At 38.1% G+C, this 27,164-nt stretch overlaps 1 protein-coding gene across 1 annotated transcript in view; it reads right to left on the reverse strand.

Annotated features, from left to right (window-relative positions):
• Positions 1 to 2,649: 2,649 nt before the first annotated feature.
• The window catches only part of LOC145775464 (lysophosphatidic acid phosphatase type 6-like), a 29,472-nt gene continuing 4,957 nt past the window's right edge, over positions 2,650 to 27,164 (reverse strand). The window contains exons 2-4 of the mRNA XM_082586760.1: positions 20,304 to 20,458; positions 19,096 to 19,292; positions 2,650 to 3,118 (exon numbers count right to left, since the gene is read on the reverse strand). Coding sequence (XP_082442886.1) covers positions 2,650 to 3,118; positions 19,096 to 19,292; positions 20,304 to 20,458 — 821 coding nt within the window. The remainder of the gene's footprint in view (positions 3,119 to 19,095; positions 19,293 to 20,303; positions 20,459 to 27,164) is intronic.

A 27,164-nucleotide genomic window follows, 5' to 3' on the forward strand; every position in this document is an offset into this window, starting at 1 on the left:
AAGGTCAAAATATCATATTTTAAGGTCAAATTGCAGAATTTTGGTCATTTTTGCCCATTTTTACGTCTAAATCGTAAAGCAAAACTATTTCAAAGAAGTCTGTGACGAAATATGATATTGTGCACCTACTGCATCTATTGTGTAAGATATTTTCTCTACACTGCGTAAGTTCTTTGAAGTTCTTTTTGTTTATTTTCGGAAATATTTTGGTGATTTCATATGCCCTAGCAAAACATTGCGGTTCCAAGCCTTTGTGACGTAACAATTTATTGAAATCAAAGCTGTAATTTGCATGGCAAGACTGAAATGCGTTGGCGGTTTATTTAGCTGAGTTGTCATCCTTTGTAGATGCACGTTTAGCTAGTAGTATAATGCTGCTTGTACTACTTTAGCTAACATTCAATTGAAAGCTTATGTCCTCAATGTAAGTGACAAAGAAAAGCCTTTGGGATGCCTCAGGGGGCAAGAAAAGCTTTCCAACTAGTGATAGACATTGTCTATTATAGTGTCATCTTGTTATGTATTGTCAATTTGTGTATTATATTGTAATCATTAGGGCAACCAAAAGTCAATAAAGTCAAAATTTTTCTGCCTTGTTCAAAGTTTATAAAACGTTCACAAACTGAATTTCAGGCTGACACGAAGAGAGGTTTCAAAGTTATTAAGTAAAAAAAAGTCAAATTTTATGGTTAGGTCAAAATTTTCTTTTAAAGTGATTTTTCTGCTCTCTTTTGATATTTTATTAAAGCTACACAAATACTGATTTTTTGTTGCAATTTCTGTTGCTATTTTGACGTAATAATTGATTTGTTGCAATTTCTGGGGTAATAATCTTGTTTCGCCCACTACTGACGATTGAATAGTAGCCAACTGCTCTGCTGTTGATGAGTTGGTTGCCAGGGTTAAGTCAGTGACCATTAAAAACAGGTCAAGAATAGCTAGTTTTACTTCCATTGGCCAACTTCTACAGCCAAATGTAACTAGATGGGGCACTTGATTGAAAGCTGCTTACTATTATTCAAGAAGTCTACCAGAAGTAAGAAATATCGTGGAAGGATTCCATGATGGTGGTGTCTTGCTGCGGCGTGCTCAAGATGCTGTGAAAGCTCCCATTTAGCTACTCACCTTGTAGAAATAGAAGAGCAGTAGGCCTACAGTGCACTGTTTGATATAATTCAGAAGATGGAAGACATCCGTTACACCATTCAAGAAGCTTACCAGAAAATGAGGTCCCTTAACTTTGGTGTTGATGGCTACCAAATTGGAAAATATATTCAAGCAAGAATCTCAAAGCATGACATCAAGTACTGTACATTGTGAAAATGGAACGAGATGATATTTTACCACATTTATAGAGCCTGCTGAGAAACTCCCAAGCAACTTCTGTATCAGTAGAGAGAAGCTTCTCTACTTTAGGAAAAAATTTGGCGAGAGACAGGAACTTCAAAGGCGATAATGTGAAACATTACTTGATGTTGAAGTATAATACTGCAGAATCCTCTCAGTAATTTCGGGATATTTAAAGACACTCCATATTTATCTTTTGCGGTTTTTCGAGTGACTTTCATTACCTGTTCGTTTGCTGTGGTGTCGTTGAGTCTTTCACATTTTTATTTCGTATGAAAAAGAAGATATCCTTACCTAACGGTTTGATTTCTAATGTGCTTTGTATTTCACATTTGAGTTGCAAACGCAGAAAGTTATTGGTCAAAATTAGGTCAAAATTTGTAAATTATAAAGTCAAAATTTCAAGTTTTTAGGTCAAAAAGTTGGTTGCCCTAGTAATCATTGACTCTTTTAGGTAATAGCCATAGTGTTGAGAAATACATATGATGTTTATGTAATAGCATATTTCGTCACAAACTTCTTTCAAACAGTTTTGCTTTACGATTTAGACGTAAAAATGGGCAAAAATGATTAAAATTCTGCAATTTGACCTTAAAATATGATATTTTGACCTTGAAAATGACCTCAAACGGTGTTGAAAATAACACTATTGAACTCGCCATCCTCAAAAACCCTAATATGAAATCCAAGATAGTGTTTCTAGCTTCTCTAGAAGTCATTTAAGCCAGGACTCAAGTTGATCATTTAGACTCAAGTTAAAAACCCCGAGATCGTCAGTTTCCAGTCCTTTACTTGAGGAGTCTATGGCTTGATGTGACAATAGCTGATTGATCGGTGTCCGCATTCCGCATGAGGTAGGCTACATCATGAAGCTTCATTTTTGATTCAACACTTCATTGCGGAACATGGGCAGTGGGCACTTATTGGGCAGTGATGGATAAAAAGCAAAAACCCAAAATATGTACTCACAAACACAATACTAGTTCAACAGCAAAAATGTCAAATGCCATGTTCTCATGCAACTTTTTACAAAGCCGTAACAGAAAAACAAATTTACCTATTATTTATGGCTAGATTCTGAAGCCAGATGGAGTGTACACACAATACGTGTAGGCTAATGCACAGTACGATTTCACTTGAATAGGCACCAAGATCGCATACCAGTCATGCAAAAATAGTGTAACACGATTTACAAATACATAAAACGGGTTTGGAACCAGACACTCCAAGGTACGGGAGAGCACTGTACAAATCATAAACTATTAAGTGATCAACTTTTTAGATTAAAAATACCATAACTTTTCAATTCGGATCTTCATTCACAGTTTCAGAAACGAGCGCAAGTAGACGCTCCTTTTTGACAGCTGTAGGTACTTTGTCAAGCAGAGAGTCGGATTGAACTTTGCACTTTTCACGGTAATCTTCCTCAGTGATGAGGTATTTTGAAATAGCGCTTCGAAATTTATCTAGACTACACATGGCTCCATCACAACCAGGAATAACTTTTTCTTCGTGCAAATACAAAACACGTACAAAATGTTCTTTCTTTGAATTCTTACTTTTTTTTTCATACAATTCAAAAGTAATATTACCACCAAATGGAGTCCATAATGAATCATGAATCCCAAGAGCATGCAGCAATGGCATTAACGTGGTATCATGGCCGGAAAAAAGAGACAATTTAGTAGTTGAGGTCCCTGCTATTGTGGCGTCCATGTTAGATAGAAAGAGCTGAAGCAAAGGACCAATGCCGAGTTTTAAAGCAATTTCTCTGTGACAATAAAAACGACCATCTTCAACATATGAGTAGTCAAATAAATGATATGTATGCATCAGTTTTAGAGATGTACCGATATATCGGTATCGGTGATATCGGCCATTTTTTGAGTATCGGTATCGGTGATATCGGCCATTTTTTGAGTATCGGTATCGGTATCGGCAAAATTTGGCCGATACTGTGGCCGATACTAAACATGTAAAAAAGGCGCTTGCTGCGGATTTTCCACAGAGTAAAGATACAGATTTTTTAAAGTTGTAACTAACGTCACATTGATATAGAAAAATAACAACCTGTTCAAATTGCTGATATCTCACACTCCCATGACTTCTTGCGCGTGCCTTTTGGCATTGGTTGCTTGCAGTGATTTTTTCACTCAAACAAAACGTTTTGTTTCAGCAGTTTTGCGTTGTTCGATTCTTAAGTTGTGAAAGAGACTCAATTTCTCCAATATGTGTTTCTTTTTTACTCTCAGCAGAGTGTAAAACTTGTAAAAGTTTTTCATCCACACGACGTCATGAATGAAATTATATCTCAAATCGGCGTAATGACGTGACATCATCTAAATATTTTATCGAATAATAAATTAACAAATTCGATTGTCACAAGTGGTTTGGTTGTGGTAAACAAATACGTTTTAACTTTGAAGTGCATTGAAACAAAATATCCATTACCGGTAATCGATATGTAATATAGGCTATGTACGGTAGTCAAATTCCATATCAAGAATAAGTCCATATTTTTAAGGTTTACGTCAGCTCCAGAGATCAGTAGGCACAACAAGACCTTTTACTGATTGGTTCAGTGAGGATTCGTGGTCCCATTGCTCTCCTTTTTAGTGAATAGACTCGTTTTCAATTCATTCTTATAAGACATTACGTAATGAAAAAATATGTGATAAGGTTGGAAGACATTACGTCATGTCTTTTCAATACAAATTGAAGTTTAACATTTATTCTTTTGTTCATAGTCGTCCACCTTCAAAGCGGTATTACAAAGAACAATTTTCGTTATGGGGGGCATCAAGAATATGTCGACATGACTTTTAAAGTTTACGTCAGCTCCGGAGATCAGTAACATAAAATAGGCCTAAGGTTGTTCTCTTTGATGCAACAACACCATTGATTGATTGGTTTAGTGAGGATTCGTAGTTCCATTGCTTTCATTTTGAATGATTATACTGATTTTCAATTTATTCCTACAAGACATTACGTAATGAAAAAATATGTGATAACTGCGCAAAAAACTATCGGCGCGCGTTGCACTTTTGAGGCGGCTGGCGGGTTCCGGCTGGGGAGCTGATGCGAAAACCCTTCGCACAGCTACCTTGGCCCTCGTCCATTCTACCGCTGAGTACTGCGCACCAGTGTGGTGCCGCAGCTCTCACACCCGCCACATTGACACCGCCATCAATGACGCACTACGCACTGTGACTGGATGCCTGCGTCCCACTCCAACGGACTGCCTTCCCATCCTTGCAGGCATCCAACCTGCTGAGCTTCGCCGTAAAGGAGCCATGATTTCCCTTGCTCGTCGCGCACTGGACCCCGACCACCTCCTCCACAGTGCACTCCAGCGCCTACCTGGAGGACAGCAGCGACTGAAATCAAGACGCCCATTTGTGCCCGCCGCACAACAGCTTCTGAACAACGTTGAAGATCTTGGAATAAGTGCGGCACACTGGACGAACTACACATGGAACATGGAGTGGCAAAACAACACCTCCCGACTCCATGATTTCCTACCCGACGTCGATCCCCACCCTCCGGGAATGTCCCTCGCAAGACTTGCGTGGGTCCGGCTTAACCGCCTACGAACCGGCGTCGGTCGCTTTCGTTCAGACATGTGCAGATGGGGCCTGGCTCCCTCACCGGGATGCGAGTGTGGCGCCACAGACCAGACAGTAGATCATGTCGTCCATGACTGCCCAATCCATCAACCACCACATGGAACGCTTGGACTGAAGACCCTGGATGACGAGAGTGTAGAGTGGCTGATGACATCATGCCCAAACATATAGTCCCGAAGAACAGCTCATACGACGAAGAAGAAGATGTGATAACTAAGAATGGAAGACATTACGTCATGTCTTTTCAAATCAAAATGAAGTTTAAAAATTATTCTTTTGTTCATAGTCGCAATCCACCTTCAAAGCGGTATTACAAAGAACAATTTTCGTTAAGGGGGGCATCAAGAATAAGTCGACATGACTTTTAAGGCTTACGTCAGCTCCGGAGATCAGTAACATATAAGGTTGTCCTCTTAGATGCAACAAGACTATTGATTGATTGGTTTAGTGAGGATTCGTAGTCCCATTGCTTTCATTTTGAATGATTATACTGATTTTCAATTTCTTCCTACAAGACATTACGTAATGAAAAAATATGTGATAACTGATAACTAAGAATGGAAGACATTACGTCATGTCTTTTCAATTCAAAATGAAGTTTAAAAATTATTCTTTTGTTCACAGTCGCAATCCACCTTCAAAGCGGTATTACAAAGAACAATTTTCGTTAAGGGGGGCATCAAGAATTAGTCGACATGACTTTTAAGGCTTACGTCAGCTCCGGAGATCAGTAACATATAAGGTTGTCCTCTTAGATGCAACAAGACTATTGATTGATTGGTTTAGTGAGGATTCGTAGTCCCATTGCTTTCATTTTGAATGATTATACTGATTTTCAATTTCTTCCTACAAGACATTACGTAATGAAAAAATATGTGATAACTAAAAATGGAAGACATTACGTCATGTCTTTTCAATTCAAAATGAAGTTTATTCATAGTCGTAATCCTCTTTCAAAGCGGTATTACAAAGAACAATGTTATGGCGCAACATGCAGCATTTCAATAAAGTTCGGGAACTGTTTTTTTTTCTTGTTCATCTGCGCTTTAAATACCAGTCATTCTCCGTTGTTCATCCACTAAGCAGTTTAGATCAACTGTGGTTAGCCTGCTTGCAACAGGAGTTATACTATACAGACAGTGGTGTAGCGTAACTATGGCGTGACTTATTTAATTATGGGGCACTCCAGAAGCAAAAATATTTAACTTGACATGAAAATTTAGCCTCGGGCGATTTTTGTTCTGTAGCCTAACATTCAAAATTTTACTTATTACGCTATTTATTATAGCCTACTCGAGTATAGTTCGAGATTTTCACAAGTGATTTTCACCGCAAAAAGCCAGGTTCGACTTATACATTGGACAAGCTGTTTCCAGCTCGGCAGCCTTCAAAATTAACGCATTTTTGCTGTGACAAAATTGTTGCTGACCTAGAAAACTGAGTGTGAAACAGCGTCGGCCGAAGTAAAAGTTTTGAATACGTTTATTTGCCGTGATTCAAACTTCATTTTCAAATGTAATGAGTTTTTGTCAATTCTAAACTTTATACACTTGTTGAACAATACGCAAAGCTCACGAGACGAAACAGCAAAAAGAGCTGATTTAAGCAATCGATATTTTTTATTTTTGCGTGTAGGATATAATCGTTCTTATTACGTAACATTCCATGATCGTTAAAGTCGATTAGCGGCCGCATAAAACAATGATGTCAGGTTGGCTAGTAGGGTGGCTCGTTTTTGAACTTTTCTTTTAAATCTCTCGGTGTAGTGGGGAAATGGTGCCAATGAGTGAGAAAAAACTCATGACAAAATTTGAGATTCGTAACAAATTGTCTTCAGCCTCCTCCTGGGGCTCAAAAATCAAAAAATGAGGTCAAAAACGCAATTTTTCCAAAAATGTTTTTAGTTTGGGTAGATACAATATTGTTTAGACTTTAGATATAGCTAATTAACCTAAGAAAAAAAATTAAAGTCATTTAAAGTTTTAAACTATTCCTTCAGCTCCCTCACAGCTTCGGAAAATTTCCATTTTGCTGAAAATTTTGCATTTTTGTGGGTAGTTACATAATACAATAATTACGTTAGACATTTTGCCAACTATAAAACGTCATTGCATTTCTCTTTATAGACCTGCCCTGAGCTGTTGCGTCATTTGTTAATGAAATTGGGTTAATTTGGTAGAAAAAAGTGACGTCTTTTATTTGAATTTTTCACTGACTAAGTTTGCGGTTATGTAACCACAAACAAAAGTGCGAAATCTTTAGCAAAATGGAAATTTTCAGAAGCTGAAGGAATAGTTCAAATGACTTCAATTTTTTTTCTTAGGTCAATTAGCTATATCTAACAATTTTTTGGAAAAATTGCGTTTTTGACCCCATTTTTCGATTTTTGAGCCCCATGAGGAGGCTGAAGACAATTTGTTACGAATCTCAAATTTTGTTATGAGTTTTTTCTCACTCATTGGCACCATTTCCCCACTATACCCTGAGTGAATTAAAAGAAAAGTTCAAAAACGAGCCACCCTATTGGCTAGGTGATAATAACGGTAAGAGACATCGTTAATGCAGGCAATATCTGTGACCAAGACCATTAAACACCTTTTCTTTTATCAGTTTTCGATTTAATTCTCACACATTGCGAGTATCTTCAAGCTTCAAGAACGTCATGGGGAGTCATAATAGTACATTTTGCTGGCCTAGTTTTGTTTTGAGTTCAACCGCTCAGGTCAGAAGTTACAGTTCTCCTTCGCACCACTGAATAAGCTTTTTCGCCCGAGATAAATAATTGCTGGCGCTGGCGGACATTAGCCTATTTTTAATATTGATTTAATGTCTACCAGCGTTGAATGTTCATTTGCTGACTGAGTTTTTGTAATGAACATGAAGTTAGGAGTTTTTTGCCGACGCATACGTCTGATAACAAAACAATGCGTTCTGTTGCATCATAATTGATTTCACAGCTTGAAGATCTCGTTTGAAAATAGCGCGTCTAATTTAGCTGGTTTACTTATTATATTGCCGTGAATAGTACATGTATTTTATGACTATTCCAGCAGCGTAAGTTGCTCTACGCTTTACTTCGAAATTTCCTCACCATTTATCCATGCCAATAACTTATTTAGATGAAACTACCGAATAGTAGAGTCGGGAATAAGCTATTCGACTTTTACACGAGAGAAAAATATTTTCGATTTTCAGCTACAAAGTAGGGATTCGACCATGGCTTACGTAATACAGGCCTTGCCATCGTGCGAGCTGGAGTCCAAGCTGGAGGCGAAACTTGCTTTTGAACTGTTTGCAGTGAAGAGTTCTCTCAGATTCGATAAGATAATAAAGAGAAAGAAAAAAATTGCTCCTCCGCGATCTCGTAGTATTTCTCGTATGTATCGTCACAATGATTGATTCAGAAAATATTTTACGAAAGTAGCCAACTAACTAGATGTAGCAATGTAGTGTTGATTTGATTTTATTTTGAACAATTTTTTTTATTTATTACTGTATATGTGTAACTTTTAGAAGCATAATTTGTAAAAACGTGTTATAAAGTAGCCATTTGTTCGAGTTCTTAACAACCATGCCACATGTTGAATCGGTCTTTGTGAAGATAATGATTGGGAAAACAGGAATCGATGCTGCAAGCTAGAAGATGTGAATTTTTGACAGCAGCAAAGTATAGTCTACTAATACAAGTTCTTAATGTTGGTAATGTTATAAGCTAATGTTGTAGCTGGTGAATAGTCACTAACTAACTGTTGTACATTAGATTTCTCACAATCATTAAGTTGCTAGATAGGTGTAGTTTTTTCATTATAGCTGTACCTTGAACAGTCAAAATATCAAAGAGGACTTCTCTACTATAGATACAGCCAAGTTCTCAGCAATCAAGATTTGATAAAAATTTTGATAAACAAGTTACAGAGTAGAAGTTACTCTGCATGTTTGTTTTTGACAGAGAATTTTACCAAGAGCATAAAAGTATCTTTGCGCAGGGTTAGGTCAAAGTAAGAGATTAAAACTTTAGTTTTTTTATATGTTACTGATCAGGAATAGGTTAATAGGCTATAAGGAACCTAAAAGGTAAGCCTGTGGTTGAATAAAATCATATACTGTAATTAACTACTCGCATGTAATATTTAGGTAACTTAATAACAATTAATTCATAGTGGGGCGTAAATGTGTGATGAATTGCAATTATTACTTGCTTCTTGCCAAAGATATGATAAATGTGTAGTCTTGTAAACTTTTGCAGTTGGTTGCTTGATATGAATGTCTATTGTTCATTGCAAGAATGTATCAGTTCTTTCATACAATGAACGGAATGACTGGTGAAACTTGACTAAATTTGTTAAATCAATTTAGTAGGCTAATAGTTAGGCTATTCAGTTATTAAGAAGGCTGTGGTTATATTTACACAATAGTATAATAATAGCCTCAATAGTGTTGCCAGATAAGGAATTCTGCCCAAATTTGAGAAAAGATTAAACTTGTAGTTTGGAAATTTTTTTTAGTCCTCGGCAAAGATTAAAACCCTATTCTTATTCCTAACTTTAAACCCTACCTTAAACCTTCCTAACTTTAATCCTAACTCTGGCAACAGCTGATTGTAACAATGGCATTAAGTGTGGAAAAATAGCCACTTCCTATTAAGAAATACAGAAAGCTCGCTAAATCATCAACAACAAAATGGCAAGGCTATTTGCTTTAATTCTGGTCGTTAATGAGACTGTGACTACTGCTGCATATGATAGTGATCAATGCTTTCAGAGTGCTCAATGTATTATGTGTTACCATCATGACTTTTAGGAATTCAATAGGCAAATAACTTACTGTAGAACATACTGTACAATACACAACATTATTGTTACAATTTATGTGTCAAAGTTATGGAGCTGGAGAAGGGCTTTATTGGAAAATCAAAGGAGTCTGATGAATGTCATAAAACGTGGTATACCAAACGACAAGAATTGTTACCCATTGCACAGTTGAAACGAAATGAACTAGAACTTGCATAATGGAGAGCGGGAGTCAAAGTGGAAGATTGTATTTACGACTAAGTGCAAAGATATGCCTTTATCCTTATTGAGTATACATATTGCGTGATGTGAAAAGAGACAAACGAGATGCTGCAATCTCTTACAACTCCATTATGGAGTTAAGCTTCCCAAAGCACGCCAATCAATTACATTAAATACCCATGGCAAGAAGTTTGATAAAAACCCACAATGCAATTACACTCAGGTTGAAATTATGCATCACTTGCCAAAGACAAGCGAAACAGAGCTTGATATTCTAGCCAAGGGCAACCCTTCTGACACGGATGAGTGTGATGATGCATGCTGATCATCAAGTACATCTGAAACTGACAGATCAGAATTTGCAATTACAAATAACGAAGGTACCCTTGATGCACTTAATAAAAGTCTTTTAAATCAAAATCTGTCACCAATCTAATTGAACATTTACTATGATATCATAATGCATATGCTGTGTGATCATGTATTTTTTATTAAAAAATCAATAATCAGCAGTGCCCTATTTATGGCATATGCGTTTCGCTCTACTACTGTAGAGCATCATTAGTGCCTTAATTGTATGACACTTCGAGTCCATTGATTGAAAGCGTTATGAATATAGCAATGAAAAATTTATGTCAATTGCAGAAGCTTGCAACAAAATGTATTTATGATACTTTTTTACATGAAGCAGGTAGCTTTTCTTGACAGTTTAACATGCATTAGTTGGGGGAAAAAAGTCTTTGCAGATTTGAGATATGGGGCATTGAAATGGAGTACCCCAAAACTTTTGTACAATAAAATAAAGTGTTTTCCGTTGCTTTTTTCACAAATGTAATAACATATTTGAATTCCTTGCCCCAAAAACTATAAGAAAACATATTTTTATTATTTCTGCATCATACAAAATAAGAATTCTAAGCTATTTTTGTTTTTGTGATATGAAAATAGCGCCTCTGGTGGCAAAAATATAATCGTTGATATCTTGAAAACTGCTTGATGGATTTTGACAGTGCAAATGCCAATCTTCATCTTTTCCCAATAGCTCTAATATATTAAAAAATGAAGAAATTCTGAGAGGATGGGTTAAAAAATTTCAAAATTTTGACTGTATTATAATGAATGACTCATACATATTGTCTTTCATTGTGCTTTTGTGTTGTGCTTGTATTTACGTTACTGACGTTAAATCAACGTTAATAATAGCAGATTATGCTGGACAAGAAATATTGTTTTCTTGTGTGCATTTGTACCGTTTCATTTAACACCTTTGATTCTACTATGTGCTTTATTTAAATGTGTCATTCATTGTAAATCGAACATAGAATGCATATAACTTATCAATTAAATTAAAAAAAAAAGATTATTATTTACTGATATGGTATCAATCGAGCAGGATTTAACAAAATGGGCAAACAAGCCTTGAAAAGTGTGTTTAGCAAGTCATAGACATGAGTTTTTGTTCGCCTCCAGCTTGGACTCCAGCCTGCACGATGGCAAGGCCTGTATTACGTAAGCCATGGATTCGACCTATACACGAGATCGACCTATAATTGCTAAATAATATTTATAAGTGCTAAATTGTAACGTGTTCAATAATTCCTTATATGTATGGCTACTGGACATCAAAAAAGCATTGTTTGGAATTTTTTCAAACTTTCAAAAGACGATGAAGCGAAAGTTATATGTGACCTATGCCAGGCTGGTGTGTCAAGGGGCGGAAAAGATGAAAAAACGTTCAACACTACGAATTTGATAAAACATTTACAACATAAACATAGCCAAGAATTTATAAAAGTCAAGCAGACGCTAGAAGAAAAACAGCGTTCGGAACGAAAAAGAAAATCATCTGAATTACCAAATGCCGCGAAAAACACTGGAGATCCTTGTCCAAGCAATAGTAGGCCTAGTAAGCAAATTACTCTTAAAGAAACATTTGAACGAAGAAACATTTGGGATATAAATAGCACTCAGGCGCGAGAGATACATTACCTCATTGGTGAAATGATAGCTGTGGACTGCCAACCATACTCAATTGTTGAAGATGTTGGGTTTTCGAGAATAATGAAGAAATTAAAACCAAACTATCAGTTACCCAGCAGAAAATATTTTTCACAAAATATTTTGCCATCCATTCATTCATCGGTCAATGCAAAAATAAAGATGCTGCTTTCCAAAGCTGAGAACATTAGTCTCACGACGGATATTTGGACAAGTAACAACAATACTTCATTCATCAGCTTGACCGCTCACTGCGTTGACATTGACTTTGAACAGGCGACAGTTGTTTTGAGAGTGATGCCATTTCCAGGCTCTCACACAGCTGCCCATATCACGGAAGCCTTGCGGGGTGCATTACAAGACTTCAACATACCCTCTTACAAAATTCATTTGATCATAAGTGACAATGGGCCAAACATTGTGAAGGGTGTTAATGACACTGGTTTTGCTAGTTTGTCTTGTTTTTTGCACACGTTACAGCTGGTGATACATGACTGTATATTTGAACAAAGAGCAGTAAAGGATATCATATCTCAATGCAAAAAAATTGCTGGTCATTTTAGTCATTCGTCGTTGGCTTATAACAAATTGGAGAAACTCCAACAACAATACGGTCTTCCTGAGCATAGGTTAATACAGGATGTTCCCACAAGGTGGAACAGTACCTACTTAATGTTAGAGCGTATGTACGAACAGAAAAAGGCAATTGCCAATTATACCCTTGACATTCCCAATCTTCCTGTTTTTGATGCCAACAAATGGTCTATCATTGGAAAACTATCTAACCTGTTGAAGATATTTCATAAGACCACAGTAGCTCTCTCTGAGAGGACAAGTACGGCATCAAACATCATTCCTAATATCAAATTCATGAAGCTGTATGCAACAAAGGCGTCAAGTGACCCACGGTTTTCCGGCCTAGGCAGTACGCTGACAGCTTTAACAACATCCTTGAACAATCGCTTTAACAAATATTTAGATGATACCAATATGGTATTGGGAACATTCTTGGATCCGAGATTCAAAGACGATCTATTTCAAAATGCGGCTGAGGGCACAAAAACATCGTTGGATAGCATCAAACAAGCATTCCAACAAGAATTTGAGAAACGTAACGAATGGGAAAAGGGTTGTGAAGAAGATTCTGGGACCTCCACACCTTCAAATATTATCCCAGAAGTGGAATTAGAGGAAGATGACACTGCTGAAGGCACTGATTTATTAGACTTTAATTTTGAATCCTGCTATAGCGAGTTATTGATGCCCGTGACTGCAAGTGACAGTGCCGAGAACCTTATGTCACAATCTGAAGTTGCAGATGGGACAAACAATTCGTCTCTGAAAACGTATGCAGACATCTGCAGTGAGATAGATCGGTACCTTTCTATGAATAAGCAACACCAGGAGGGCAATCCATTAGAGTGGTGGAAGTTCAACAAGCACGGACTTCCAATTTTGAGCAATTTAGCTACTAAATTTTATCGGCTCCTCCATCTTCAGTGGAGAGCGAACGATTATTTAGTATTGGTGGCAATGTGTATTCGCCCCATAGAAATCGCCTTAGCGCAGATTCTGGTGAAAAACTTCTCTTTCTTAATTACAACCTAAGAATTTTCAACTTCGACTATTAAGTTAACTTGAGTGTTTTAACGCTTATCGTTTCTATTATTTTCTATTCCTTCTCTGTAGGCTAATTCATTTAATGGAATAATCGTTGCGCAGTAATGTATCATTGGAGATTGACCTGTAGCAGTTAGCCATAACCTGTAGAGATTACAAAGCAATAGCATGCATGTTTTGCAGTAGCTTGCTATTTTGTGGTACTGTGTGGTAGACCTACACTCTTTAGAGTACAAGTTGTCTTTCACCGTAAGGTATTTTTTTATTCAGTAATTTTGTTTTTGTAGTATTCTAGAGTGGGTTATGCGTATCTTGTGCTTCCATTTCTTTGAGCTCATCAGTATCATTATCCTGATATGCTTCGCTTGTTTTGTTTGGTTGACTAATGCGAAGTAGGCTAATTCGTAGTAGGCTATAAAGTGAAATGGTTTGCAATGTATGCATAACTTCGGTTCACCTCGACGAAGGAATCACGAACGTAGTCTCACATAAAAAAAACCTTTCTCAGAACAGAATGTTTCTTGGCTTTGATTTATGTATGTTTAGTATTGAGTTGAGCAAACCTTGCTCTCCGATACAAACGCTCCGGGTTAGTAAACTGTTCTTAACCCACCACAAGACTTTCACAATTTAATCAGTGGAAGTTTTCGGTCCTGGTTTCTTTATCACACTAAGGTAATTATTTATTGTTAATTTGAATGAAACGTTGTGATGCCTACTTTTTAAGTTTGTAATTTTCAATTGCTGCATGCTTTGGTTCGGTTGTTGTTATACTGGACAACATATTAACTAGAGATGTACCGATATATCGGTATCGGCATCGGTATCGGTGATATCGGCCATTTTTTGAGTATCGGTATCGGCAAAATTTGGCCGATACTGTGGCCGATACTAAACATGTAATAAAAAGGCGTTTGCTGCGAATTTTCTGCAGAAGCAAAGATATAGATTGTTTAAAGTAGTAACTAACGTCACATTGATGTAGAAAAATAAAAACCTGTTCAAATTTTTGATACCTCACACTCCCATGACTTCATGCGCACACCTTTTGGCATTGTTTGCTTACAGTGATTCTTTCACTCAAACAAAACGTTTTGTTTCAGAAGTTTTGCATTGTTCGATTCTTAAGTTGTGAAGGAGACTCAATTTCTCCAATATTTATCATTTGTGTTTCTTTTTTACTCTCAACAGAGGATAAAACCAGGCCAGGACTGCCCAGGTGGCGGAAATGTGTATAATTTTGCATCGTTTTTGTGTGGCTGGACGTTTGGGGGACCCGTGTAACTTGGTTCATTTTGGTGGGCTGGTTCTGTCGGTTTGTGATTTGGTTTCCGCATTTAGTTATGGTGGACTTGCCAAGCTTTGGCAATGGTGTGGCGGAGTGGGTGGGAGCGGTGAGACTGCGAGTCCTCGCTGGGCTGGTCAATAAGTGGTCTTGTTGCACCTGGGATGGCGGCCTCGTTGTGGGGGGAGCGTTCTTCTCGACTGTCGGCGCGGTGCTGGGCACTCACTGGTTTGGCGGGCTGTTGCAATTCGCTGGCCATAGCGGTGTGGCTTCCACGCTAGCCATTTAGACTATCCAATCAACTATATGTTTCTCGGCAGCCGTTTTGCAGCAAGAATTGACATCGACAAGAATTGAAATGGCTAGTGTGGAAGCTGCACCGTTGTGGTTGGCGGGTCGTAGCTGCTCGCTGTGCTGGTGGGTGCTCGGCCTTGTGCTGGTGGCCGGGAGGGGCGCTCCTTTCTTCGCGGTGGGGTTGTCGTCTTGGGCGCGGCAGGACCGTTTTGATTGGTTTGGTGAAGATTCGTGGTCCTATTGCTTTCGTGTTGGGCCTGCTAGTTCTGCCGTGGAATTGTTTGGGCTTGGTGGGTATGTTGCAGCGAGGGGTGGAAGTTGGGTCGCGGACTGGTGGAGCCGGCTTGCTGGGGGCAGCCGGGTTGCATAGTTTTTTTGGACGTTTAGCAGCGTGGGGGCGATGCGGGATTGTGCATTTTTGTTGCCTGGGTGGTCTTGGCCTGGCAAAAGCTTTTCAACCAAACGACAAGCGCCCTTAGGTTGCATATTACTTGTCGAATAGTTTTTGTACGACTACACAAATCACTTGGTTTACATTTTACATCTTATTATCAATTATGATAGCCTATTTGGAGAGTTTGCGCAAACACTTTATTTAATTTTTCAGAAACCCCAATTATGATGTAATGTTTCTTCCCTTATACCCTAGTCCTCAATTATGGTGGCCTTTCATTACTAAAACCTACTATTATGACACAAAAATGCGGTTGAGATTGGATTCTTGAATCTTTAATAAATTATACCAATTGAAAGCTTTTTTTAATAGTTTTATGCAAATAAGGTAAAACTTAGCATTTGATATAATACCTTGCAAATACCAAAATTGCATCTTTTTGTAACACCAAAGTATCGGCCAAAATATCGGTATCAGTATCGGTATCGGCCTAAAAAAGTGATATCGGTATCGGGATCGGTATCGGCCACAATATTGGTATCGGTACATCTCTAATATTAACATTGCAATACATCAAGTGATCAATGCAACATTTCGTAATCAGCATTCATAAATTTGTTGTTGAAGTTTTTTTGCGGACCAACATTTCGTTACATTAAATTAACGCAAACCAAGTGTGGTGTAGCGCGTGTCGTCAGTGACAGCCTGAAACCAAAATTAAAAAATGGTAGGGACATCAGCGGAGTTAGGATCAACTGAAAGGTCTTTAGGACGAGGAAGATGTCTGCTGTCTTTCAGGTTCTTACTTAAATTAAGATTCTTACGTTTATTAAATTGACATGACCTACATTGTATCATATATATGTAACGAACGAACTCATTTCTGTGAAGTAGGCTTTTTTACTGCAATAAACTTAAAACATGATTATCATGCAATTGAAAACAAGCTGTAAAGAATGTTAACGGAATATTAAATGACAATGTAAACAAGTCTTTAAGTTTCCGATTGCACTGCTACACTGTTGTTAACTGAAAATAAAGAATGAATCAACACGAAAGAAAACAAGTATAAGTCAAGCCAGGCAATCCGCAAAGTCACACTGCGCTGTTATCAAGAGAGATGGTGGTGTGTGATGACACGTGCTACACCACACCAAGTAACGCAACAGAAATAGCGAAGAGCAATTATCACTATAAAAAAAACACAAAAATGTGACGCAAATCGGCAACATCACAAGACATAGATGTTCTTTGACTTGTCAGCAGCAAGTGGGATAACTATGGGAGTTCGTTGCGCAGCGTACTTACTCTGCCATGACATTGTTTAAGCTTAATAATAATAATAACAATATTAAATCACAAGCTGATAGAACCAGCTTACTATAAAAACAACCAAGTTACATGGGTTTTTTAAACGTTTAGTAACATAAAAAAGTTGCAAAATTATACGTTTTTGCTATCTGGGTAGTCTTGGCCCGGCAAAAGCTTCTCAACCAAACAACATTGCACATTACTTGTCTAATAGTTTTTGTTCGACTACACAAATGACTTGGTTTACATCTTATTATGAATTATGATAGCCTATTTGGAGAGTTTACGCAAACCCTAAAATATTAATTTTTCAGAAACCCCAATTATGATGTAATGTTTCTTCCCTTATACCCCAGTCCTCAATTACGGTGGCCTTTCATTACCAAAACCTACTATTATGACACAACAATGCGGTTGAGATTGAATTTTTGAATCTTTAATAAACTATGCCAATTCAAAGCTTTTTTTAATAGTTCTATATGCAAATAAGGTCAAACTTGGCGGTGGGATGGTGCAACGGATAAGGCGTTGGCTTTCCAATTATGCAAACCTGGTTCGACTCCCGGCTTCAGCTGGTTGTTGATAAACACCGCTCACCTATACCCAGGGTGTAATAAATTGGATGGGCATAGTTGCTGAAGTAAAGGCGGCCGAGAGAGAGGAACTGGCCACCCTACTCTCCTTAGTGTCGAAGGCTTAGTATAATGAGAACCTTATATCTTCTCATTCCCCAAAGCTCAGTATCTGAGTATGGGACCTTTAAAAAAAAGGTCAAACTTAGCATTTGATACAATTCCTTGCAAATACCAAAATTGCTTCTATTTGTAACACTAAACTAAAGTATCGGCCAAAATATCGGTATCGGCCTAAAAAAGTGATATCGGTATCGGCCAAAATATTGGTATCGGTACATCTCTAATCAGTTTATATAAATTTTTTGTTTTGTAATCGAACTCAATTTTCTGCAGAATTTGACGGTGTTTGCAAAATGCAACGGGGAAGTGCGACCAACAACTTGGCACACGTGACTACAAGTGTGCTGCCAAAGGCCAAAAGATTTTTGAAACTTTAAAACAACTTGTATTTAAGAAAAAAAAATAGGTTGAATACTTTAACATATTAACAATATTATTAAAATATTAACCACATTTTTGTTAGAATTTAAATACTTCCCGGAATGCTTTTAATGTATTTTCTTTGAACATTGTATGACCCAATTACCTTCATAATTTGCATAAAAATTGTCATTATTACTGCTCGTAGACTAATTTCGCAGACTAATTCGTTTCTTGGCAACCACATAACAATTTTGTCATTTTCTAAAGTGAACTGCTGTAAATTTTACTGTACTATGCTGCCTGTTTATATAGTTGTACTGAAGAGGGTTTAATACCCGAAATCGCGATCTGCAACAAGATAATTTCAAGCTGGACATAAAAACTTTGAAAACTATTAATGGTGCAATTGATCTAACATGGAAGTTTAGCTAATAAATTCTTGTTTCTCTTTGAATTGACTTGTACTCTACAAGGTGGACGTTAATATGTTAAAGTATTCAACCTATTTCTTTTTCTTAAATTTTCGACGCATAAGTATCTGCTTTACGTGGATCCCTTAACAAACTTTACGTTTATTTAAGGTTAAATGTGTCAAACCCCTTTTTAATTAGTAACTTGTATTTATGTTGCGTTTTTGCAATAATTTCGTCAACACAATTCTGTTTGAGGCAGCATAAATTCTATCTATTTTTTGAACCAACTATTTTACCTATTCCTGTACTATGATATAGTATAAAGTAAACGTATATTGATTTCCATTAAGGATAGGGGATCTCCTACTGAGAAGCAGCAGGCCAGCAATCCTTCATCAAGTATCAATTAATCATTGTTTATTACAAAAATAAATGGAAAATCAGCAGAGCCCTATTGGCATATGCATTTCGCTCTACAACTGTAGATTTATTTATTTAGTGACAGCTTTTAGATAATGCTTTCGTATGTTTGCTTTTTAGGCACTAATGATGCTCTACAGTTGTAGAGCGAAATGCATATGCCAATAGGGCTCTGCTGATTTTCCATTTATTTTTGTAATAAACAATGATTATAAAGTAAACGTGTAGCACAGTTTTTAAATTGCCGTAGACATGATGTTTAATACAGTTGTTTTAAATAAAAAAAAATTTAAGACCAAATAAAAATGTTAACTTGCCTGGTATCGTGATAGCCTGAAAAAACATGATCCATAATTTTCATAGCGGCCATATCAGCTCGCTTCATAAGCTCGGGTATATTAAACTCTGTTGGTAGCAAGTCATGGAAGTGATGAGCCACTAAGCAATCCCTCAAAGTGATGATGTGGACGTCTGTTTCCGATGGAATACCAAGGGCTGCTTGAATTTGTTGTCTCTGGCAAAACGCACATATATATTCACTAACGTATGATCTCACTACCAGTACCACACTCATCTAAGTTAGATAGTTATTTAAAATGGTCTTCTAATCTAACCAGTGTCCGCAAAAAATAGTCTTAAGTGTGCTGAAGGCACTCAGATCATGACAAGCATTTTGTCTACCATTGTTTAATTCCCATCACATTTTTTTCATTAGATTGTTTTGCTGTGATATGCAATAGTTTTCCAATTTACTGTATACGTATTGGAAAAAAAAACACAAGCTAGACACACAAAAAATTTAAATCAGCAAATTCTATTTTATGTTTGTTCAAAGTTTGTATTGTCTTGTTTAAAAAAACAGATAATTTTTGCATCACAATAAGTGTCTAGTAAAAAAAAATTGTGATCGGAATTGTACAGCTGGTACAAAACAAAAATATCTGAAAAACGCAAGATAAAATAGAAATCGCGTTAAATAGTCTCGCAGTGAGATGTCCCTGCGATGAGTCGACCGCGGACAATTGTCTCGCGTCAGGTCGGCCGTGAAAGAACATCCTAATACCAAAGATGATGTGTTAGCATTTAAGCCATCATCTGGTATCAGGTATTACCAAAGGTATTGTTATCAGGTATCATCTTGGAGCACTTTGCCTTCACTCTACCAATTTAAGTGAGTTAGCATAAGCCAAGGCAAAATGCTCAAAAATGCACTGGGTGGACATGAAATTGACAAAATCCTAAGTATCCTGATCCTTAGAGACTCAAAATAAACATTTGAAGATAAAACCATATGAAGATGGAAATCAAAATGATATAATAGGCCTACAGTTGTGATCACATGAAAGAACAAGTTTTGCAGTTTCAAATCTTCTCTTTTCAAACTAAGAAAATTCAAATCAAATTTTGACATTTTCAGTGGAGAAATTGTAGCTATTCATGCTTATAATATAATTGTATTCATGCTTATCAAATAAAAAAAATGTTTCAAGTTAAGAAAACCTATCAAGAAAGTTAATAAAGTTACCTCTTCTTTTATTCCTTCGACAAGATCAGGAAAAAACCATGACCAATGAGTAAGAGAATCAAGATACTGACATTTCTTAAAATTTGGAAACAACACTTCATCTTCTAATTTTGCAACTTCAATAGGAATAGGTACTTTTTGGTTTGGGTACAATCCTGAAATCATAATAATCATATTTAAGTTGCATTCTTCTAAAGCTTTAAGGGAGTTGCTTGGGACTTGGCAAAAAAGTTTTTGTATCATTGTTTGACTATATACAGATGTGAGAGACACAGATCATCAGAAGGTTTTTATTCAAATAGAATCTATTATTTTTATGAAGACTATAACGCAGAGTCATGTGTTCTGTGCCCAATACGACAATATAGAATACACTGCGGTCACAGATGCAACATAATAGATAGCTGAAAGGACCATGCAGTCATTGAGTCAACAGACCAATTGCTTTAAAGTCCTGCTTACGTAGATTGGCCATGCCCTAAAGTCCTGGTTACGTAGATTCCTCTCTTCCTGCCTGCATCACCTCACAATCCCAAAAATCTGGAGAAGAGCTTTAGTAGTTGCGATCCCTAAGCCTCACAAGCCACCAGAGGACCCAAGGAGTTATCGTCCAATATCCCTCCTCTGTGTTCCTTTCAAGATCCTCAAAAGACTGATCTACGCACGCGTCAACCCAATCATCGACCCGCTCCTTCCAAAAGAGCAAGCTGGGTTTCGGCGCGGAAAATCCACAGTAGATCAGGTCACACTCTTAACCCAAGACATCGAGGATTGCTTTGAGGCAAAAAAGAAGGCCGGTGCTGTCTTTCTAGATCTTACTCTGCCTATGACACCGTATGGCATCGCGGCCTTACTTGCAAGCTGCTTCGCCTGCTTCCTGACCGACATATGGTTCATATGATTATGGAACTTGTCAGGAACCGAAGCTTCACCCTCACCACCGGTAGCTCATGGCGAAGCAGACTGAGACGCCTGAAAAAACGACGTCCCACAGGGATCAGTCCTGGCTCCACTTCTTTTCAACATCTACACCCACGACCTGCCAACTACGGTCTCCACAAAATATGCTTATGCGGACGACCTGGCAATTCTCCACTCCGCAAAGTCGTGAGAAAATCTAGAAGACACCTTGAGCCAGAACATGAAAACTCTCTCAGCCTATCTCCAGAACTGGCGACTGAAACTCAGCAAAACCAAAACTCTGGCAGCAGCTTTCCACCTCCATAATCAGGAAGCTGATCGTGAGCTACACGTCCAGAACAACGGAAAATCTCTGTTCTTCTGCCCCGAACCAAGATATCTTGGGGTAACACTGGACAGATCGCTCACATACCGCCACCATTTGGTGTCACTGCACAAGAAACTCACATCCCGCGCTGCGCTACTCAAGCGTCTGGCAGGCTCTAGCTGGGGGGCGAAGGCTGACACTTTGCGTATAGCAGTCTTAGCCCTTGTCTACTCTTCAGCAGAGTACTGTGCACCTGTTTGGTGCCGCAGTGCTCACTGCCATAACATCGACACTGCCATCAACAGCGCCCTGCGCACAGTGACCGGATGCCTGCGTCCCACACCAGGGGTCGACCTTAACTTTTTTTCGCACTGGCCAACCGGACCAGTGGCTCACCATTTGCATTGGTCCGCACGAGATCGCACTGGTCCGTCCCGTTTACTGATAAATTTTGTAATAAAGAGAACTTTATTGAACAGAACACAAATTCTTTAAGCAATCTTGCATAAACCTTAAGTCAGTATTCTTATTCAATAGTACCTAACTCAATAATAACAGTGCTCTCTAAACTCTAACACAATCTTAACATTTTTATGCATCAATTCTCTTGAGAGTACTGTACTAGGCTACCAGAGCTCACGCGTTGTTGCGATTCCCCTTTTTTTTCGATTTAACATCGTCACGTGATGTTGCGATTGCTTTTTTCTTATGATTTAACATGTGATGTTGCTGCCTTTTTCTTACCGTTGAACACGCACGGATCACGTGTTTTCTTGTTTGAATAGAAGCGCAAACGAGAACCACGCACTCTAAACGATCAAACGACAGTCATAATACAATGATATTTTCGCACTGGACAGTCGGTTCAGTGCGAAACGATTCGTACTGGTCCGCGGGGAACTTACTCTAGACATTGGCCAGAGGACCAGCGCTAAGATCGAACCCTACACACCATTGAACAATCTCCCCATTCTCGCTGGCATCCACCCACTGAGCTTCGTCATGAAGAAGCCACTCTGTCCCTCGGTTGACGGGCACTGGAGCCTAACCACCTTCTCCACCACAAGATCTCTGCTCTCCCAAACGAGCACCCCCGTCGACTGAAATCAAGACACCCATTCGTGCCAGCCGCTCAACTTCTTATCAACGAAGCTGATGTACAAGACATCTCTGCGGCTGCTTGGGCGGACCATAAATGGAGTTCTGAATGGAAGTCAACCGCCACCAGACTCTATTCGTTCATCCCCGATGCCGACACATGCCCCATCGGCCTAACACTAGGTAGTGTTAGGCCGATGGTAGATAGGCCGATACTCATCACTAGATGGCAGACGTGAGCTCCCAAAATTTATTTCTTAATTTTGGGAGCTATAATCCACCTAGAAATTTGATGTTGGTGTCAAATCATATGTTTTAAGGGTCAAGGAATCTAAATGTGAGGTTAAATTGATGATAAATCCACAAGAAAACAATGTTTTTAAAGATATAAAGGAGATAAATGGGGCCTCCAAATGGGGATGAAGGACAGTCTAAAATTTTTGAACGAAGATATTTTTGGATAGCTAAGGTTGCATGTTTCTTTTTTAATAAGTAACTGGACTTTACAATTGATAAGATCATGAAAAAAAATGTAAAATTATACCTGGCATTTCCAACTAGAATGTATAAAAAAAAATCAATTAATTATCATGCCTGATGTACTGTATAATATTGTATCAATGCAGCTTCTAATCACATAAAACTACTAATTTTGTACTCGACATGAATTATTGTATAAAAGTATAGTTGTATACTGTATATATGTGCCCAGCCCTGTCACAAACATTAGGCGACAAAGCAAAAATTACAAATTAAAAAGTACAGCATGTCACAACAACAAAAAAAGATACAGTTTATGGTACCAGTACCGGGTCTGCTACTATTCGGCGAGTCCGATTCGGCGAGTCCGATTCGGCTAATCCGATTCGGCGAGTTCCCTATTCGGCGAGAGCCTTTTTCGGCGAGTGCCCTATTCGGCGAGTTTTTGAAATTTTATTTTTGAAAGGGAATTATCGGGTACCGTAGCCTAATTATAACTGCCATTTGCTAATAACGGCAATTACAATTAACGGCAATAATAATTACAATTGCTAATAAACGTTGAAATCGTGCAGAAAGGAATAAAAATAAAATGTTTGAACTATTAAATTAAAATTCGTTATGTCAGTTCAGTTGAGTTGTTTTTATTTCTGACCATCATATGAAAAACAATACACGTCAACAAAGCAAAGGTAGAAGCGACAAAACGCGAACGTTAAAACGTGCTTAAATTCGTCATGTCAGTTCAGTTGTTTTTATTTTTGATCATGATATCAAAAACAATTCACGTCAACATAGCAAAGGTGTAGAAAAAGGTAGAAGCGACAAAACGCGAACGTTAAAACGTGTTCGTGACCGAAGTAAGTTATTGAGTTGAAAGAAATTTGGCACGGTCGCAACACCTTCAGAAAAATTTAAGAAATGAAGGGAAAATGAAAAAAAGAAAATGTTACAAAAAAAAATCATGTTTAATCTCTATAAGTTAGTACTTTTGAATAGTTAAAATGATTAGTTTGGATCAACAAATGTGTGGCCTACAGCTTGGATTGAAAGGAAATTATCGGGAACCGTAGCCTAGTTATCCCGACCAGCAGAAATTGCCGTTTTTACATCGTTTTAACGTCGCTAAACGTTGAAATCGTGTAGAAAAGAGAACTTTGCTGACTAGGATACGTTGAAACTGGGAAACATTCACAGAAGCCTTTCGATTTGTTCCAAGAACCCATTTAGCCTAACAGTTCATTTGTGCATTGATTCAACGTCTGAATACATTATCTTCAAAATGCATAATCTTAAAAATGCAACGTATCGAAGGACTTCTGTGAATGTTTCTCAGTTTCAACGCAGGCCTTAAAACTCGTGTTTTTTTCGTGGCCTACCGAGAGCTCCTTCTCGGCAGCCAAATCTGCGTGCTTGGACGCCAAAATACAATAACGATAGCACAAGTAAATAGCGTTAAACTTGCAACAATGTTAAAATGATCACTTAGCGTTGTTGAAGTCTGGGCGACGTCCTGCAATAGAATCGTTGTACCACGCATTAAATGCTTTATCAGGATTGTAATCCGGTATTTGCGGGACCATCTAACGACCCTAAATTGTTTTAACTGCTCGCAGCTCAGTAAATTGTTTCAACTGCATACCGCCTTTCATAAAACCTGACCATTTATTCCGTTATGATGTCACCATTGAGGGTGGAAGTCACTAACCCACAGCGTTCTCAACTATGAAGACACGTGTTTTACCCACGGATGTCAACTAACCTAGTTCTCCGTTTTAACAACGATTCAATATCCGACAACATTGAATCGATATAAAAACGACAATATTGCCAGCCGATGTAAATTAGCACTTCGGATTAACACTTCGTTAAAATAAACATCGGAAATTGCAAACAAGACTTACAGCGCTGGTGATCGCAGCTGGATATATTCAATACAACAGTGGCGACTATGATGCGCTGACCTAATTCTGCGTCACTTTTTGATACTACATATTTTCGACATTTAATCCACGATCATTCTATTGCGAAATTAAATAATTGGCTAGAAGAAACCAGCGGCCAAACGTGGCCGACGGAGGAGGTAGCACAGGCGGTCATTCAAGCACTACTTAGTGGCTATTGCCGCGATGGCCGCCGGCTGCTTTAAGGCTTGCAACGTATCCTAGTCATCAAAGTTCTCTTTTCTACACGATTTCAACGTTAAAACGATAGGCCACACATTTGGTTAGTCTTTTCATTCTGTTACTACAATGTAAAAATGAACTGTTAGGCTAACTGGGTTCTTGGAACAAATTTTTGCTGGTAGGGATAACTAGGCTACGGTACCCGATAATTTCCTTTCAATCCAAGCTGTAGGCCACACGTTTGTTGATCCAAACTAATCATTTTAACTATTCAAAAGTACTAACTTATAGATATAAACATGATTTTTTTTGTAACATTTTCTTTTTTTTATTTTTCCTTCACATCTTAAATTTTCCTGAAGGTGTTGCGACCGTGCCAAATTTCTTTCAACTCAATAACTTACTTCGGTCACAAACACGTTTTAACGTTCGCGTTTTGTCGCTTCTACCTTAAAAACAACTGAACGGACATGACGAATTCAAGCACGTTCAGCGACGTTAAAACGATGTGAAAACAGTTAGGCTGCGGTACCCGATAATTCCCTTTCAAAAATAAAATTTCAAAAACTCGCCGAATAGGGCACTCGCCGAAAAAGGCTCTTGCCGAATAGGGAACTCGCCGAATCGGACTAGCCGAATCGGATTAGCCGAATCGGACTCGCCGAAACGGGTCATTCCGCCAGTACCAATATAAGCATCTAGTGATTCTGTTGCATGGATACATCTTGTGGCTCATGTGGTAAGAGTGCTGATATGGTAATTGAAAGATTGCTGGCTCGCCATCAATTTGATACCAGAGCTTGAAAATATGTTTGTTGTGTCCTTGGGAAAGACACTTCAAATAGATTTACAATGGGGCCAAGCAGCCTACCCGTCGTGGTAGCTCAATCTGACTAAAGACTTGCAAACTGAACCCTAAAAAGGTTGCCTTGGTGGGTTAAGTGGTCAGACAAGCATGGGGTGCCTCTGGTTCATACGCATACAATCCATACATACAACTGGTTAATGGTTATGAGTACATTTTAAAACCTCATGTCATAATAGTAAACAATTGTACAACATTATCCAATTCTCCCTTGTCAAAGTTGTATGTTCTGGCATTTTGAGTAGTGGGAGGACTGATTTTTGCAATGATTGAATTGCAATCCACTCAACATTTATCTTCTTTTGGTGGCCAGATAAAATTCTGTAAAGATCCACTTCTGGCATGCATAAAGTTGACAAGCACATCTGCATGTTCTTCACTTGCTTCTTCCACTAAACCAAGCCACCAACAGTGGTTATACTTGCATGCTATATATGTCATTGGTGCAACATCAGATGCAGTGTACTTGCGTGCTTTTCTGAAAAAGCAGTGCTTGCCAGCAAATGCTGAATCATCAGATGTTCATTCTTCTTGTTCCTGGGATGGTTTTTCCCAACAAAAAACGGTCTGCCATTTGTTGCCGGTGATCAGTCAATTCATTTTTGGAAATATGATAGAATGTATATAACGCCTTTTATGCTTTCTTGGCAATATTGATAAACTGCTTCTGCTGTCAAAATCTGGTTTGTTGTTGGACGAGACAAGCTTGCACTTCGTAATTAGCGCTTCACAATGCCTCCAACACCATCGCAAGGATATTTACTTTGGCTGGAAGCAAAGAATAACCTACTAGCACTGATTTTGAAATCTTCTTTGTGAAATGTAAGATTCAGCATGTTTTTAAAATTCTTATATTGTGCAGCACGGGTCTGCTACTATTCGGTGAGTCCGATTCGGTGAGTTCCTAACCTCTAACCCCTAACTCTAAAACGGCAATGATAATAAGGCTACGGTACCCGGTAATTTAAAAAAAAAATGAAAAAAATCACCTAATAGGGATCGGACTCACCGAATCGGACTCACCGAAACAGGCCATTTCGGTGCAGCACAGTCATCTAAAAAAT

The sequence above is a fragment of the Aplidium turbinatum genome, chromosome 8 (assembly GCF_918807975.1).
Source record: "Aplidium turbinatum chromosome 8, kaAplTurb1.1, whole genome shotgun sequence".
In the NCBI taxonomy this organism is placed as follows: Eukaryota; Metazoa; Chordata; class Ascidiacea; order Aplousobranchia; family Polyclinidae; genus Aplidium; species Aplidium turbinatum.